Below are 19232 nucleotides of genomic sequence, written 5' to 3'. Positions count from 1 at the left end.
CATATTTTCAGTTTTCAGTTTTTTCAGAAAACTTGAAGACATTTTATAAAGGCCATAATCCACTTTGAGAACCACTGCTTTTCTCAGGTGGGTCTCCCCTTCTCTCCAGCACTTTTTCCTGATTGGGATACACATCTCATCCCAATCAGGAGGGAGAACTCATACAGACGGAAAAAAATAGAGTCCGCAACAGACTCGGACAGCGGACTCTATTTTCTCCTCTTGTACTGCCTTTTGTCCAGCACCTGGGCTAGAGTGGAGGTGCATGCTCTATTTCCTTTGTTAGAACTCATACAGACAACATGATAAACAATGGAATCAGGAAGTGATTGGACTACATTTGTAACCCACCACATGCATGTGTTTCCCTGAGAAGGGGAGATCGACCCCCGTTACCGAAACACTCTATAGTAATGATTACTATCAGAATATAGAGCTTTAACCTGTCTAACAACAGCAACAATAAATGTTTCGTTTCAACCCCAAAAAATATCGCTTATACAGCACCGTCATTTGGTTCCGTTTGAGCGCTCTCAGCAATGAGAGGATATTACTACATGCTGTATGTACATCGTACCCAGTGTGCCACCGGTCATTTTACACCCCGCAGATTGACTTCAAAGGCCAACAAAAAAAAAAAAGAGAGAGAGAGAGAGAAGGAAAACCACAATAGGATTATTTGCCATTTCCCCTGATTGTGAGCTGTTGTGACTGGCCCTGGATGTGTTGCAAGCGGTTTCCGCTGACCCGGGTTTCAACCTCACACGGGTCACGACATCACGCATGACTGCCTCCTCATAATCCCGTCCCGTCTCTTGTTTTTTTTTTTTTTTGTGTTTCGTCCTGTTATACAGCTCCATGGCCCTTTTATACCGCCACTACACCCACAACAACCCCACTGCTTCTTCTTCCTCTTCGCCGTGTCCCGGCCGAGGCGCACTTCAAAGGCCTGGCGGAGGTGGGCGGAGGAGCGGCTGAGTGATGGAGACGGACACCATCAAAGGACACGGCCGCGGCCTCCCCTGGCTGTGCGCTCCCTCCACTTCTTTGACCCCTGCGACCGGCGGCCATTTTGGCGGTGGCGACACACACAGTGATGTTTTATCGTCGTGACATTTTCGGAGTTGACCTATAGCATGCGACCTGAAGAAAGCTACAGCTAGTTACATTTTAAACATTCCTTTTGTTTGTTTATAATTTTAGAGAACTTTTTGAGAACGAAGTGGATACTTCCTATACACCGTAAACCCCACCACGGACATTTTTGACGTCTGGGCAAAAGCGATACAGTGATGTTTCCTCATGGTGAAGAAGACTTCGGAGTCGACTTGATACGACCGAAAGAAAGCTAGCTATATAGTTCATTTTAACTTTTTTGTTTTTGTTAATCATTTTTCGAGAACTTTGCAGCGCCGTGACCAGGTGGTTTGTGACGAGGCTCGTTATGCTGACCTCTCACCCTCGGGACTGAGGAGGCGTCCCCCCCGTCCCCGTCCCCCCACTGTGATGCTTGTGATGAGTGGCCCGTCTCCGTCCAATGACACGGAGGCCTGCAGCAGCGAGGGAAGCAGCTTCTCCAGCGTCTCCACGTAGGATTGGCAAAAGATATTCATTGCATCGTCGCCTTTGATCGCAATTGATTTCAGACCATCGCAACTATTATATTATGCAATGCGATATGTCGTGAGCTTGTGCATAATTTGTACAAGCTCACAACGTATCACATTAATATATATTTGGCCTGTTTTGGCCCATGGTATACAGTACATTAACGGAAATTTATTTTCATTATAATTGATTATTATTATTTTCAGTCATATCTTTGCATAAGTTAAAATGTCTCTGAAAAACCTTTCATGTCAAGGACCCCAGAAACTATATGTAATTATCCCAGATAGCCCCATCTGAAATATGTTCCAGAGACCCCCCCCCCCAGAGGCAAAGATTTGAGTTTAAAAAGCTCGCTCTCAGAGAACATATATTCAAAGATTTGAGTTAAAAAAGCTCGCTCTTAGTGAATATATATTCACAGATTTGAGTTAAAAAAGCTCGCTCTCAGAGAACATATATTCAAAGATTTGGCCAAAATAGCAGATCTACAAGCTAAAAAAAACCTAAAAAAACCCAGTTTGAGAACCACTGAAGCGACCAACTAATGACGTTTTTATTTTTACAGCCCCTGCACCTCCACGCCGACCAGCACCTCCGACCCGTCCCCTATGTCCTCCATGCACGCCTTCGACGCACGGGGCGGCTCCTCCCAGCATGAGTCAGACTCCGCCCACCTCCTCCCTCCTCCCCCGCCCCCTTTGCCCCCTCCCCCGCCCCCTCTGCCCCCCTCCACCACGCCGCCGGCCAGTCACGGCGTGCGGAAGAAGCGGCGCGTGCGGAGTTTCTTCTGGAAGCCCATCCCGGAGGAGAAGGTTTTAGTTTTTTGTTTTGTATTTACGTTTTGTAGCATGTCGGACAGAAACCTCTTATGTCCATCTCTTTGTGTTTTTTTGAACGCCCTACTTGATCATACAGTGTCAAAGGATCAAACGTATAGCAGGTTCACAAGCTCTGCTATACTTTTGATTGAATCCTGAAAAGTAACAGGTTTTGGACACATGAGGTTTTTTTCCACCCGACAGAGACGTTACACTGTATTTGTTTTTCTCAACCAACAGAATTGGTGTTGAGAATGTCATTTAGATACAGTAGCATGTTTGTTTTAGACAGATGTTAGGTTCATTGCTTACCTGCTCGTGTCCGTTTCAAACGTACAGAATTCACATTTGGATGTAGTATGTTGTTTAGAAAGATGCCAGGTTCATTTCTTATCCTATAGTTCCTTTGAGCCAGTACTCTCTGCCCTCTCTGCCTGTACTCTATACTTGTTCACTCTTTGATATCTCACTCTGGATCATCAGGCAGGAGATATAGAAGTATCAAGAGCTCAACATCTCGCTTCAGAGATAGCACTTATACCCCGTAGCCATTAGACATCTGAACTCGTAGAAATATGCATTAAATAGCACTTTAAAAAACTGAATGTAATTGCCTATGCTGCCGTTTTTTTTGTATTGTATTGTCCTTCTTGTTTGTGTATCCATGGTTGTCTGTATACGTCGAGTATGAACCAAGACAAATTCCGATCAACCTTGTTGACGTGGCAAATAAATCATTGAATCTTGAATCTCGATTGAATCTCGGATAAAACTGTGACTTGATTGTGTCCAGGTGCGCGGGAGGCCCAACATCTGGTCCATGTCCGTGCGGCAGCAGCAGCAGTACCAGATCGACGTGCGCTCCGTGGAGGAGCTGTTCGGTCAGCAGGAGGAGGGGGAGGGGCCGGCGGGGGTGACCGCGGGGGGGGTGGGCCGGGGGGAGTCCCCGCCCCTCAGCGGACGGCCCGCCCTCATCGCCCGCTCACGCTCCTTCAGGGAGAGCAGCAAGGACGAGGTGAGTGTGGGAAACCAGGACACCCTGTACGGTACGGTACGGCTGTATGTATGTCCCCTGTAGGGGTGGAAAGTCCAACACTGTCACATTAATTATGAAAAAACACAAAAAAGATAGAATATGGAGTTAAGTAGGTCTCTGCCAGACAACAACGATACCTCCAGAACGGTCGATAGACGTATCACTTGGCGGGTGTATTTCTGAGGTCTAAAATAAAAAGAAGTTAACCCAAAATCTCCTAAATCCTCCAGTTTTCTTGTTTCTAGGTCAGTGGTGCTCAATATATGTCAAGGACCGCAAAAATTATATGTAATTGGCCTGCCGACCCCCATCTGAAAATATGTTGTTCCAGGGACCCCCCAGAAGCAAAGATTTGAGTTAAAAACGTCCTGAAAAAATATATATTCCAAATTTGCGCCACATTTTCACGATTTTTCTAAAAGAGCAGTCCTACAAGCTCATAGAGCGCTTGTAGATCTGCTATTTTTCAATAGCTAAATTATAACATAATGCTTAAAACACCAAAAGGGGTTCCCGCCCAAAATGGGCTAAGACAGAAACACCAAAAATGTGGTGTCAGTAGCAGGAAGCATAATATTGAACAATAATACAGACAGTTTGAGAACCACTGCTCCAGTAGTAAAACAAACAACTTGTCCCAGGTGTTTGTGGGGAAAGCCGCTTCTACAAGCAGTGTACAGGAGTGAACAATGCATCTATTGCACTCCTGGGAGTAGGATGGTTTAATCCATGGAAGTGTAAATTGTATGGGTATACATTAGTGAATGCACACACTTTAAGAAACAAAGGTCACACAAGTGATTTTTAGCTGAATTTCTTCTCCTTGGTGGCTCAGCCAGTTATAGCACAGCTCTCCCTGCGGCCATGAGAGCACGGGTTCAAATCCAACTCCCGTCTCGTCTCTCGTGCCTGTCCTCCTCTGCCAAGAATGCCAAAAATAAATATCTCCAAAGTTGTTTTTTTCTTTTTCTGCCCACAATTAAGCCATACAATGTCTAGCCACCCATGTCTATCCCAGATGGACAAGAACCCACTCCTGCCAAACTCCTCTGCTGGGTCTCCATGCTGCCAATCCTTACGCCTTTTCTGCTCAAATGATCTAAATGTATTCACGCTACAATCTACAGCGGGACTGCCCACACTCTAAAATCCTCACGTGTAACCCATTTGTGCTCAAACGTTTTCATGTCAAGGACCCCAACAATTACACAGTACGGTGTTTGACCACCACCAGAATGCCCAAAATAGAGATGGCAGGTCTGGAAGGTCCTCTGTAAATATGGACCAACTTTTTTTTTCTACATTGACAACAATAATGTGTGGTCGTCACAAAATCCCAAGGGCACACCTTTGGGAACCACTTACCTATAATACTGACAAGCCAAATTCCCCCTTAAGGGGCTATAATTCACACCCTCGTTCTTCAGAGAAGTGTAGAAGAGGAAATACATTTAGGCTGCCTGTACTTATCGCCAACACAATAGCGTTCACCCGTCAATGTGCGCTCGTGGAGAGTAATGTGTGTGAGAGGTAAAGTAATCCGTGTGAGGCTTAAGGGACACTTATGTCACGACGCGACACCCTTTTCTGTGTTCCCACAATAGTGTGTAACGCAGGTTTACTGTAAAACACACACAGAAGTCTCTTGGAAACCTCCGCATATACACAGTAAAATCCTCGGCCTAAATTCAACTCTGAGCGCCGTACGTTCGGTTCCGTTTTATACTCTCTCTGAGTTACAAATAGATCATATTAACGCTGACGGTTTTTACTGGGCCACCGGGGGGTTTCAAATATAGCCTCCTCCTGTGCTGTGCTCACAGACACACCAGGGTTGTCTCTTGTCTGACGCAAGCAGGCCATAATCTCTGGCAGTGGTGCAAAATAACTTGAGGTATTTGCACTTTACTAATTTCCATTATTTTATACTTCTGCTCCAATACGACTTGGATTCAAATATTGTACTTTTAGTCCACTACATGTATTTGAAAACTTTAGTTATTAGTTACTTTGTAGATTTTTTGATTTATCATTATAAAACATGCGTTAACCACTTCAGCTCCATTATACATTTCGCCGATTAGCCGATCTACAGGCTTCTTTTTTTTGTTTACACTTGTGAAATGGTACATTCTGCATAATGAGTACTTTCTACTTTTGGTATTTTAGTATACTAAATAGATTTTGATGCCATTACTTTTGTACTATATTACATAATTGATACTTTTACTTATGTAAAACATGCGAGTACTTTTCCCACCACTGATCTCTGGCCATCTTACAGCAATGTGGAGTGCTTTTTTATCGTGATATATAGGGTGCAGTACTTAGTTTAGACAGTTTTTGGTTTAGACTAGTCATTGGTTAGACCAGTCATTAGTCCTACAACTAGAACCTATTTCAAACCCTCACCCTAAGCCTAACCTCCCACGGGGCAGCACACCTAAACCTAACCTTAACCCATGTCTAACCAATGACTAATCTAAACTAAGTATGCACCCCGATATATATGTCGTGACACGACGTTGCGGTCTCCCCTTTTGTGCGTCGTCTTTAGTGAAATAGACATGTGCAGTACTTAGTTTAGACAGTTTTTGGTTTAGACTAGCCATTGGTTAGACCAGTCATTAGTCCTACAACAACTACAACCTATCTCTAACCCTCACCCTATAAACCTAACCTCCCACGGGTCAGCACACCTAAACCTAACCTTAACCCATGTCTAACCAATGACTAGTCTAAACTAAGTATGCGCCCCAAATAGTTGGACAGTTGGAAAGCTGAGAAATGACACTTTGTCATGCACGTCACAGATTTACAGGCGTTAAAAGAATGGTGCGTGCTATTCTTTTATCATACAAGCTCACATTGTCAGCGGTTTCAAGAAGGGGTGAAGCACTGAGAAAGCATTGAGAGATAAAGAGACAAGGAAAACAGGCCACATATGTAAAATGTAAGGTGCATGGATAAAAAAAAAACGTAATACTAAAATAAATAGCAATGTAAAATAGTGATAAAACAGCATTTAAATAGCAGCAGATATTCAAATAGTCATTTGTGTGTACAGTCTCTTGTGCAGGTCAGACATCGCTTAGGAGCAGATATCATACATGTCAGTGTAATACTACAGTATACTAATACTACAGTATTCGACCCTGAGGGTGAGAAGCGATGGGGGGGTCAGATCAACATTATGGAATGAATTCTGTACTGGCCATTTATGGAGCGTGTCTTGAGTGTACATAGTTTGATGAGGTCAGTCGGTCAGATCAACATAATGGAATGTCAGAACAGGTCAGCTCCATAATATGGATATCTAAGGGTGGCAGCGGGGGCAATGTCTTGAGTGTACAGGGTTTGATGAGGGCCTTAAGTAATTGGGTCCGCTGAGAAGTTCTCTAGTAGTTCCTATGGTCGCAATTAGATAGTACCATTAGAGTGTACAGTCATACAGTATATACACACACAGAACAATTACCCTGTTTGGCAGCTTGTGTCGTCAGGAAGGCCGGCATTGCAACAGGTGGAGAAGCTCTGTTGGGATTCTATGATCGGCTATAGGACACTGGTTCCCAAACACATGGGTCGGGATCCATTTGTGGGTCACGGACAAATTTTTATGGCCTTATGGGTCCCTTTATTTTTTTATCCCTAAGGTTTTGGATTATTATTATTTCAAAACAATAAAAAAAAAAACATTCCCAAAAAGAGCAAAGGTTTTCATGAATTAAAGCAAAACTCTATGATTTGTTTCAGGATAACTTCATAAAGCGTTGTAGAGCTTGTAGATCGGCTATTTTCACCAGTTTGGGTCCCCGGAGAGAATTTCTGCTTTGGGTCACGGGCAAAAAAGTTTGGGAACCACTGGGTGCTATTGAAAAATAGCAAATCTGCAAGGTCATATGATCTTGTAGATCTGCTATTTTTGAAAAATGGTAAAAATGCGGCACAAATCTTTGAATATATATTCTTTCAGAGCGAACGTTATTTTTTATTCCGACGTCAGGCCTAAATGGGCCAGATTAGAACAGGATTTGACCCATTTGCATGTACAGTATGTAGTACGCCAGCCTGTGGCTAATCTCAGTGCCAGATTTCTTGTGCACACTGCCAGTAGGCTAAGGCAGTTTATCCCTGTACATATCCAAATATTTGTATTGTTTAAACAGTGTATTCTTGCCAACCTTTATTTCTAGCTGCTTTCATGACAATAGTTGTCAATAGTTGCATCTCAGACAAGTTAACCTCGATTGGATCAAAACATCTCCCCGATGAGGTCTCTCCCCTCCTCTCCTCTCCTCTCTCTCTCTCTCTCTCTCTCTCTCTCTCTCTCTCTCTCTCGCGCGCGTTCCAATTTCTTTCATTAACCCACAGCTGTGGCTAAAGTCTATAATTAGCCTCGGAGACGGTTCCTTTAGCCAGAACTCACAGTACCGCCTCGCCATTCACTCGATGGCAACACAAGGCGGCAATTCCCATGGTGGGTGGCATGTTGCACGCGTGCATGTGCGCTCTGTTAGGGTGACATGGTTACAGGTTTGTATACAGGTGTCACACAGGTGACAGGGAACATGTGGGGGCAAGAAAACACTTATGTAAGTATGTCAATATAATAATAATAGTAATTGTGACCGTATAGGTCGCAGATGAAAACCTGCAAAACCTGTCAGTGACCCTGTCAGTGACTCTGTCACGCCACCATCTATGGTTGTCAGCCCGTCACACCTCATGACACATCACGTCACCATATATGGCCGTCAGTCCGTCATGCCTATAGTGACACGCTCCATATATGGCCGTCTCCATACATGAAGATGACCTCATCAAACCCTGGATGACAATACATGGAGAAGACTGGATCATCACCTAGATCTCCTTATATGGAGCCGGCCAGCAACTCTACGTCTGACCTCAAACCCTTAGTTCTCCATATATGGAGCTGACCTGTTCTGACATTCCATATGTTGATCCCTCCCCACCCGCCCTTCCTCTTCGATGTCTCCCTTTTGACTGATACCTGTCCATTCAAACTCTAGACGGGACTTATTAGTGCCCGGCAGTTCTCAACAGGCCCGAAAATTAAGACCTGGCCCTACCTGGGCCCTCATCAAACCCTGTACACTCAAATTACGGCCCCTGGGCCACCCTTAGATCTCCATATATGGTGCTGACCTGTTCTGGCATTCCACATGTTGATCTGCCCTCATCAAACCCTGTACACTCAAGACATGCTCCATATATGGCCAGACCTCACCAAACCCTGTACACTCAAGACACAGCCCCCACTGCTACCCTTAGATCTCCATATATGGAGCTGACCTGGCATTCCATATGTTGGAATGCCTCCCCCAATGCCAAAGCGCCAGCACTCGCCCAGCAGTCTGCCGGGCGAGTCCGCTGCGACCTCGCCCTTTTATAGAAGCGGGATGGAAAGGAAAGGAAAGACGTGACAGAAACTATGAATCAGAGTCACACGAACTGCCCTGACTTGGCTTGTCAGTCCCTGGAGACTCAGTGGTTTTGGTCTCTGTGCTGCTTTGCTTTCAGATCAGCATCCTGGACTCCAAGAGGGGCATGAACGTTGGCATCTTCCTCAAGCAGTTCAAGAAGTAAGTATACACTGTCTGTCTGCATGCCTTCGACTTCATGTCGACCTGCTATATATACCGTCACAAATACCGCTGGTTCTCAGACCTTTTCACTTCAAGGAAACCCCATAACTCTCTAGTATACAAATCAAAGTAACCCAGAGCACGAGTGTATATACCTCACTTTGAGAACCAGTGAGGTACAGTGAGGTATATGAATCGTGAAACCGGGGGAACTGTTAAGGAGTCGGACCGTTTTTGTATTGCGTCACTCACTTTTCCATCTTCACTTTTGTGTTTACACAAACCCCGGAAAGCTGGACATAGGAGGGGGCTATAGCGCCCCTCAAACAAACGTCTGTTTTTTTTTTTACGTTAGAAAATGTGTGTCCAGTACTGGGGGGGATTGAGCTGCTGACGGCCCCAAGTGGAGGAGGGTGGGTTTGGGGTGGGGCCCAGCGGAGCGTGTGCATATCGTTACAACTCCACTGATCGCTGCAGGATAGGACAGGAGAGGAGGGGAGCGTCCCCCCCTGGTCTCCCCAACACAACACGGTTGTGTAACGGGTTCAAGTGTCAGGCAGCTTGATAACAAGAGCACGCACACACGCACGCACACGCACACACACACACACACACACACACACACACAGCGAGGGGACAAGAGACAGAACGAGGAGTGACGTCTCACACTCCTCCCGAGTGCGGAGGAGGGTAGAGAGAGGCGGGAGAGTGTTACGAAGTGCCCCGTCATAGTTCTTTATGTTCTATAGCGTGAGAAGAACAGTGGCTTGAATGACAGAGAGGGAGGGATGGAGGGGTGGTGGGAGAGAGAGAGAGAGAGAGGGGGAGAGAGAGAGGGGGGGGAGAGAGAGAGGGGGAGAGAGAGGGGATAGGGAGGGAGGCATGGAGGGGGGTAGGGAGAGGGGGAGAGAGAGAGAGAGAGAGAGGGGGGGTGGGGTTGGGAGGGAGGCATGGAGGGGGGTAGGGAGAAGGGGAGAGAGAGAGAGAGAGAGAGAGAGAGAGAGAGAGAGAGAGGGGGGGGTAGGGAGGGAGGCATGGAGGGGGGTAGGGAGAGGGGGAGAGAGAGAGAGAGAGGGGGGGAGAGAGAGAGAGAGGGGGGGGTAGGGAGGGAGGCATGGAGGGGGGTAGGGAGAGGGGGGGAGAGAGAGAGAGAGAGAGGGGGGGGGAGTGGGGGGGGAGGGAGGCATGGAGGGGGGTAGGGAGAGGGGGAAAGAGAGAGAGGGGGGGGAGAGAGAGAGAGAGGGGGAGAGAGAGAGAGAGATAGGGGGGGTAGGGAGGGAGGAATGGAGGGGGGTAGGGAGAGGGGGAGAGAGAGAGAGAAGGAGAGATAAAGAGAGAGAAGGAGAGAGAGAGAGCATGAGAAAAATCACACTTGCGTGAAGTGAGGGGCGCCCACTGTGGCTGCCCCATGACGTCACCGCTTAAAGCAAACAATACAGTCCATATAGACTTGGTTTGCCACATGTCTGACATGTCTGAAAGCCACGCGTTGGAGGGGCTTTAGGGGCCCTCACAGTATGGAGAGGGAGACAATAAAACAGAGCAAGAAAGAAAGAAAGAAAGGACACGGTACTGCGTGAAGTAGATCTATAGATATACAGATAGATAGTGGGGGAGAGAGAGAGAGAGAGAGAGAGAGAGAGAGAGAGAGAGAGAGATACAGGAGGCTAGTTCGGTGTCAGGAAATCATTTCCTGCAGGAAATGTCCCAGCGCTCCGTTCTTTATATACCATGTCCTCCTGTTTGGCCACTCGGAGGAGGCCAAAATGAATGTTAATTGGCCCCAAGGGTGACTTTGCTGCTCAGACTGAACGGATTCATGGTTTGATCAGAGGAGTTTCTAAATGTATATTCACTGAGCACACACCCCTGCTTCAGGTCTAACGCTCCCTGATGATGCAATCTCATGCAGGATGGCGGTGTGTGTCATTTGAGTTCGGAAGCCAATTCAACCCATTTAAATGAAATGAAATAAAAAGTCTTCTGAAAGAATATATGTTAAATTTTCAAAGATTTGTGCTGCATTTACACGATTAATTATTTTTTTTGCAGACCTATAGGTCTGCTATTTTTCAATAGCTAAAGTATAACGTAATGCTTAAAACATTCCCGCCCCCATAATGTTTTAACGACGAGTATACGAAACAGAATGGATAGTTGGTACTGCATATCGTCACCGTCGGGTGGAAACCTTGTTATACTGTATGTAATAATAACCTGTGTTCCAACGGAGCCAACGTCATTATTATTTAGTCACAAGCTCTTTTAATACTTTTATCTAAACCCCACAGACCCGTTTCACCTGTTTCACCCTGCATGGCGTCCCTACTTGGGAATACAAAACGCTCACTGTTTTAGGAGTCCAGTTGTGTCAAAAGCCAGAAAATAATCTGGTGATCCCCCAAAAATAATTTGGCGGTCCCCCCGAGGGGTCGCGACCCACCAATTGAGAACCCCCGGCTTAGCCCATTCAAACCGGGAAAGCATCTGTGTTAACCACTAATTTTACACTTTCGCTTTTCTTTTTTTGTCATCAAAGTTTTTTAATGATTTTCAATAAAGCATACAAAATTCACCTGACTTACACAAAAGAAAAAGACAAGAAAAAACAAAGAAAAAACAAAACACAACTAGCAGTCAAAAAACAAAGAAAACCCCTGGACAACACCCCTCCACACTCTGTTGTTATATCATATGTAATGTACAAATACAAAATGTTACAACAATCCTTTGATATATAAATAGCTCTACAAGCTCGTATGGTTTTTTTTTTTGCAAGTCTTTGAATATATTTTTTAACTCAAATCTTTACTTCTGGAGGTCCCGGGAACAAAATATTTTGAGATGGGGGTGAGTGGCCAAATATATATAATTTTGGGTGTCCTTGACATGAAAAGGTTCTGATTACATAATAGCAATATACGTTTTAGAAGATCTTTTTTAGAATCGGCTTCAGGTCTTCTAATGGCTTAAATGAATCTGGCGTGTGTGTGTTCTTCATTACGTAACGTGGGTGTATTCACTGTGTGTACTGTACTCTACCATGTAGTGTTGCACTGCATTGACGAAGGCAGGTCTGACTCTTATTTGCGTGGCAGCTCATTTGCATATGGCTCATTTCCATCACATTTGACTGTCATTGTCTACACACCACTAATCTGAGCACGATCCGTGAGGTCATCACACTCTGCATGCACGTAGACGTATGGTCTCTCGTTACTTGGTTACCACACTGAACCACTGATTATTTGTCCTGATTGATTGAAGCTGTGTTGATTTCGTCTACTAAAACTACGATGAAAAATGTCCGTTGCCAAATACCTTTTTCCACTGACAAACTATTTAAAAATTAATACAAACAAGCTATGATGAATGGCTAAGACTAAATATATTGACAACTTCGTCGACAAATAAAAACGAGACTAAAATGTTAGGGAGGGACTAGTGGAGAAGAAGTATAGCTTCACATTCCGAAAATAGCAGATCTACAACGTGCAGGACGACGCGTTGTGAGTTTGTAGATCTGCTTTTTCCGGCATGCAGCTAAGTAAAAAAATAAAGCATTACGACGTCATCATGGCCTGCTAAGATACATTTTAGTCGACTCAATTTACTGTAGATTTAGTCGACACAAATATTGTGTTAATACAAACATTGAAGACGAAGGTGAGGAATGAGATAATGTACAGTATGAATGATGTATGATGATAAGACCTGATGATTTTTTTAACTAGACTGACACTAAAACGTTTCAGATGACTAAAATGTGATTTAAAACTATAAATGAAATTTTAGTCAAAAGACTATGACTAAAACTAAATCAACATTTGCTGTCAAAATCAACACTGATATGTAAGGGGGGGGGGGGGAGGGGTGAAATCATGAGTGTGCATTTTTCATTTAATGAGAGTGTACATACCACAAGAATCAAGATCAAGAGGGGTTTATTAGGACCATTTGTACACTCGTTTACAGTGCAACAGTTTAGTTTATGGCAGAAGCTGCCAGTAGGTGCTCAAACTGTAGCCATGGTGTGCCGATGGCTATAGTCCTAGTGGCGTATACCACATACATACATGTAGGACGTCTAATGCAACAAGTCGCATGTCGCAACGCAGGCTCTCTCTCTCCCTGTCTCCTGTCATTTTAAACTGTACTATTCAATAAAGGTGGAAAAGCCCCAAATATATCTAAAAAATAATCTGTAACCATGAGCAAACAGCTGTCACCATGGCATTGATCAAATTATGTTTTCACTTTATATTGTGAATGAACTAGACAGGGTACTTCTGTGGCCTATACTGGGCATTGAGACTCACACAGACAGACTGACAGACCCTTTCCCAGACAGCTTGGCTCCCTGCTGTAATTAGGTATTGGGTATATCTGATAAACAAATGATCACCCAGGCAACCTTTGGGCAACGACGAATGCCTTGGCCAGGTGATAATCTCTATTTCACTGAAGTGAAAAGAATGGAACTTTATTGTCTTGGCCAGAAAACCTTCCTTTGGGCTTCTCCCAGCACAGTAAAAGTACAGTAGCTTTCAGTAGTGGGAAAACAGTTTTTTTTTTTTACGGCGGCCATGTTATCGTTGCACAAGATCTAGAAAAGCCCATTTTTCCCATAGTGATTTCCGACAACATATTCATTATTATAAGCCTGGTCAGCGCATCCATGCAATCATGATTCATGACCATAAAACATTCGATTCTGTGTCCAAAAATATTGGAATATTGAATTATAGAAACCACTACATCGACTAGTTGTTGAGCGGCATGCACGTGACATGACAATAACCAAAACAACCATACACCGTCTTACAAAAGCTGCCGAGCGTCAACAGCACCAATTAACATAGGAATAGTACCCTGGCATAGCTGTCAGATTTTACTGAAGCAGCCACAGATACATACATGAATAAGCAAGGCTGATCATGGATTCATTCATGGAATACATCTACAGAGTATGGAATTATGCAAACTAAGAGAATCAAATGTGATATATCATCTCTGTCGCATGCATGACCAACTCATACTGTATGTCCCAAAACTGTATACTTTTCAGGATTCAAATTCAAATATAGATAAAGGAGCAGATCTACAGTACATACGTAAGCTCAAAACGCATTGCTTCGCGCTGCATTATGAGCGTGTGGATCTGCTACTTTTGATGCTTTTGTGTGACGTCCTGGCAGGTCCAACAGCTCCATCGTAGAGGACATCAGACAAGGGGACGGAAAGATTTACGGAGCAGAGCTGCTCAAAGACCTGCTCAAACTGCTGCCTGACATCGAGGAGGTGTGTGTGTGTGACTGTGTGCGTGCGTCCGTGCGTGCATTCAGAGAAACAGCAATATGATACAAAACAGCATCATATTAGCAACAATGAAAATGTACAGATATTTTAAAGCTAAGGTTTTAACTAAGACTCATTGTCGGTGTGGATGGCTGAAAATACGATGCAAGTCATACTGTAAATCAACCGTTAAATAGATATATTCTCATCAAAAAAGAGGGTTCTCTTGCTCTGTTGATAATGTAACCAATTCAGTTTTTACAAAGAAAGAAACCCAGATGTGTTCTTTTATGAAGAACCATGTAGAGCGCCCCCTTTCATGACGATTATTTGTTCGGCCCCCAAAAAAAAGGGGTACGGTCTTTAAATAAATACTTTATGAAATGTCTATGGGAAAAATGAATTGGAAATTGTCTTCCGGGGCCGCTCGTCGTGGGGCGGGCCTGCGACGCTCTATATACAGTAGCCTCCATACAGTAGAAGCATTTGAGGAGTTTTGTGTTTTTGCTTCCCTTTGATAACCTGCAAGTTTGTGTCTCTGTTGCGTCCTCAGGTCAAGAAGCTGCAGTCTTTTAAAGGGGACCCGAGCAAGCTGACTCTGGTGGATAACTTCATGTACCAACTCATCCATATCCCACGGTAACGTCTATCTCTACTATGCAAGTTGCAACTCTACCTTCTATTCTTAACCCATTCTGACCTGAGATCAGATTCTCAAAATGTCTTCTACATCCTGACAGTTTTCTGAAAAAGCTATGTTTCTATGTCAGTCGTTCTTCGATTTTTCTATCGAGCTATGAGCTTGTAGTTCTGCTATTTTTCAATAGTTAAAGCATAACATAATGCTAACACCAAAAGGGGTTCCCGCCCAAAATGTGTTTTATTCCAGGCTAAGTCAAGTAGACACGTTTGTTAACACGTCTTTATTTGCTCATAGATAGATGCTTATTTGGATTTTGTACCTCGACCACATGACAAAGCTTGTGTCTCTCATGCCTGATTTATACTCGGCTGTGTGTTGGTGCCACGAACCAAGCACAGCAGGACAAGGCTGTAGATCTGCTATTTGCAATGCCTTACTCAATAACATACACTTTCTAAGTCAATCTGGATAAGAAGGTTTGATAAATGCCTGACTTGTTGTGTAACTGGTCTATTTAGCCTGGGAAATGTAATGGTGTGCAATATGGTGCAATGGTATAGGGCAGGCAGACGCTCTTGATTTACAAGATTTTAAATTTGAGTGAAATGTCATGAACCACAGTCAACAAAGTCAGGGCAAATTATCACGTTAAATAAAACGCAAAGAAAACAATTAAGTAACTAGGATACCAGCATAATCAAACCTAGCATCTGTCTAAAAGCAGCATGCTATCTACCATTCTTGACATTTTGTGGACAAGCAAACAGTAAACTGGTGACATTAGCAATAGCCATGCTAAGCCAGGTAAGCATTGTGTTTATATTGGTCCATAGTTAAATAGTCAACAGTAAAAGCTGTTTAGAGCATCAGCTCCTTTGTTGATATATGTGCCGAGTTACCCAGCAACCATTGTTTGTTGTCTTTAGTCTTTAATTTAGTCTTTAATCTCTGTTTGGGTTGGTTGGCGTTGTAGTAAGGTGAGCTGTGATGAGTTCTGCTAGCATGCATGTTCATTCCTTAGGAGGTTAAACCATTTACGTAGGCCTGACCTCAAAATGATAAAAGAAATCTTCTAAATCCTCCAGTTTTATGAAATAAATATTTTCACGATTTTTCAAAAAATAGCAGACCTACAAGCTCGTAGAGCGCCACTCGGTGGCGCGCTATGAGCTTGTAGATCTGCTATTTTTCAATAGCTAAATTATAACATAATAATTAATTAACACCAAAAGGGGCTCCCGCCCAAAATGGGCTTTTTCAAACAGGTGTCCCTATTTTGGGACCTTCCATTACAGGCAAAAATGGCACAAAATGTTTCATGAAATAATGAAAATAACCGGTCTAGCAGTTACATTTTTGCAATTTGTTGTATGATGAAGTAAGTGGTTAAGAGCAGGAGAAAATATCATATGTTCCCATTCATTGGGTGGTGAGAGATAGATGGAAATGTCTCCGTTTTATAGGTGTCACTCACAGACCCTGCCGTGAGGGCCAGCATTTATTTATCACTCCCTGGTTGCCAGAGCAGAACCTCTGCCACAATTTGTTTTACATCGGCCTGTTATAGGGCCACCAGGAGGGTGATTTTTGCAAAACATTTTTCTTTTTACAGTACTCCTATAGATTTTGTCCAGAAATCATGCGAATCGTTACACAGTTTCTCTATAAATCACTAAACAAAACGGGTCTTTCACATTTTTCATTCACATCTGCCATTTATAGCGCCACCAGGAGGCCGATCTTTGAATTTTGAATTTTCATATTGTGTCGGTTCTTTACATTTTATTTGTTGTCATTATGTGATTGAGGATAGGCATAAATAAGCTATAAGCTTCTGCCTATACCTTTTCGATCACGTTAAAAACAAAAATAAAATAAAAAAAAGATTTTTATAATGTCTAACTGAAAGATTGAAATAAACCATTCATTCATTCCATCCTGATTGGCGAATTCTAAACATTGCTGGCCCACAGGCCTATGTCCACCCGACAGAGACATTATACCTACTGTACGTATCTAACAACGTAATAACATGTATGAATAATTAGCCAACATATCTGCATCACAAAATATCCAACAAAAATGTATACAAGCAAGGAATGAGGAGTGCTAGTGGTGTGGTAGAGTCTGAAGAGGTGAGTGCTATAGAGCGTCGCAGTCCCGCCCCCTCGAAAGACCCGGAAAATAAATCCCTGTTCATTTTCTTCATAGACTTTTCAGAAAGTATTTATTTAAAGACGTTTACGCCACGGACAAAGCCAACTCTTGTCGTGACAACAAACACAATTTTTCGGGCTGAACAAAGAAAGAAAAAGAAAACCGCAGGTTTAAACACTTTTTTTGTTGTTTTTCTTCTTTGCAATTATTTGTTTGGTCCAAAATATTGTGTTTGTTGTCATGATTTGTCACGACAAGAGTTGGCTTCGTACGACGCTTATAAGGTCTTTAAATAAATACGTTTTGAAATGTCTATGGGAAAAATGTGAGTACTAGGGGGTGAGGTGGAGTCTGAAGAGGTGAGTGCTAGGGGGTGAGGTGGAGTCTGAAGAGGTGTGTTCTATAGGGGGTGAGGTGGAGTCTGAAGAGGTGTGTGCTAGAGGTAGAGAATGAGGAGGCGAGTTTTTCAGACTGCAGTGGAAAATGGGGAGTGAGTCTGCAGTTATGACCAAGAGAAGGGGGGGGGGGGGGGGTCATTGTACAGCTTGGGAGCCAGGAGGTGCCAGGAAGGGAGGAGAGTCTAGGATGCTTGGAGCATTGGCCAGAGTGTCATAGGGAGGGAAGGAAGGGACAGGCAGGCAGTTCAGCCAAGATGGCGTTCAGTCAAAATTGGCTGCATGGCTTAAGAACTTGAACAGCATCCAAGATTCCACGTACACCACTGAAATGAGAAACCGGAGAAATCAGAGGACATTTGATATCTGAATGACTCCGGTGTTTTCACAGGATTGAAAGGTTTATTGAAAGGTTTTAACGTGTCACGTGATCCCTGTGGGGGGGGGGGGGGGGGGGTACAGGATACAGTAGGTACAGATAGAGTAGAGATAAATAAAATACTAAATAAATAGACTTCAGTCTGAGCTTGTAGATCTGCGCTGCGAGGAGTTAAGAGGTCTGATGGGTGTATCCGGAGAACTCGCCACGATTTAGTGCATTTTTGTTCATTTAAATTGCATTGAATTGAGAGAGAGAGAGAGAGAGAGAGAGAGAGGATAGTTGTTTAGAGTTGACACTAGAGAAAGTAGGAATGCTAAAAGTTTAAGTACCGAAACAATGTCATTCATTAGTAAACCATTCCTGATATGGTAGGCCTATACTTATCATTGGTACATTCACATACTCACCTTTTTTATCATGGTCAGCTAGATGCTGAACATCTATAATCAGTCTTGTGCCGCATCCTCGATCTGCCTATCAGCTCACGGCTTCACATTGCGGCGTTCACACTATGGGTTTTATGGGTAAGTCTCCCATTGGCTTAGAGGCCTCAGAGTTTTGAGAAGTGGCTCGCTATGCCAGTTCAGCCAGCTTTGCCACTTTTAGCTGTGTTGAATGGCCATCCTCCATATCCACCCTATAGGGGTTATACGGCAACTGACCGATCAGCACGAGCTTACCGTATCGCCCTCTCAGTCCTTGTATCGATCCTCTTACCTCAGGTGACATAATGGCAGGCTATATGATAGTATATTATGAATGTGACACCTGTGTACTTGTGTTTCCCTGTGTAGTTTTGAGGTGCGCATCGAGGCCATGGTCCTGCGCGAAGAGTTCTTTCCGTCTTGTGCGGTGATGAGCCGCGATATCGATGTCATCCACGTCGCCACTAAAGGTAATGGCTGGCACGCACGCACGCACGCACGCACGCACACACAACTTCTAACTCGCAATCTGTGTAAACCTACACACACTAAAAAGTGATGCGTATAAACACGCATGCACACGCATGCACGCACACGCACGCACACACACACACACACACACACACACACACACACACACACACACATGCACACGCACACGCACACGCATGCACGCACACACACACACACACACACACACACACACTCTCGGACAGGTGACCCAGTTATCTGAGCCAGCAGTGAACTATGTGAAGTGGTTGGAATGTGTCACCCGAGATGACCCAGTGTAGGTACACACAGGTACAGTTACACACACACATGGCAACAACCAAGTGATGATGTTGCATTTTTCAC

The 19232-nt window shown here is 44.0% G+C and overlaps 1 protein-coding gene across 1 annotated transcript in view; it reads left to right on the top strand.

Moving 5' to 3' along the window:
• Positions 1-1506: 1506 nt before the first annotated feature.
• Positions 1507-19232, top strand: part of fhdc1 (FH2 domain containing 1) — a gene marked incomplete at both ends in the record, with an annotated part of 30342 nt that continues 12616 nt past the window's right edge. The window contains 7 exons of the mRNA XM_080760505.1: positions 1507-1589; positions 2177-2423; positions 3223-3444; positions 9013-9074; positions 14276-14378; positions 14929-15014; positions 18747-18847. Coding sequence (XP_080616631.1) covers positions 1507-1589; positions 2177-2423; positions 3223-3444; positions 9013-9074; positions 14276-14378; positions 14929-15014; positions 18747-18847 — 904 coding nt within the window. The remainder of the gene's footprint in view (positions 1590-2176; positions 2424-3222; positions 3445-9012; positions 9075-14275; positions 14379-14928; positions 15015-18746; positions 18848-19232) is intronic.

Source organism: Protomyctophum bolini, assembly GCF_963924005.1.
Source record: "Protomyctophum bolini genome assembly, chromosome: 3".
NCBI lineage: Eukaryota > Metazoa > Chordata > Actinopteri > Myctophiformes > Myctophidae > Protomyctophum > Protomyctophum bolini.
Note: the sequence above shows the minus strand (reverse complement) of the source record. Positions and strands in the feature narration are given on the sequence as shown.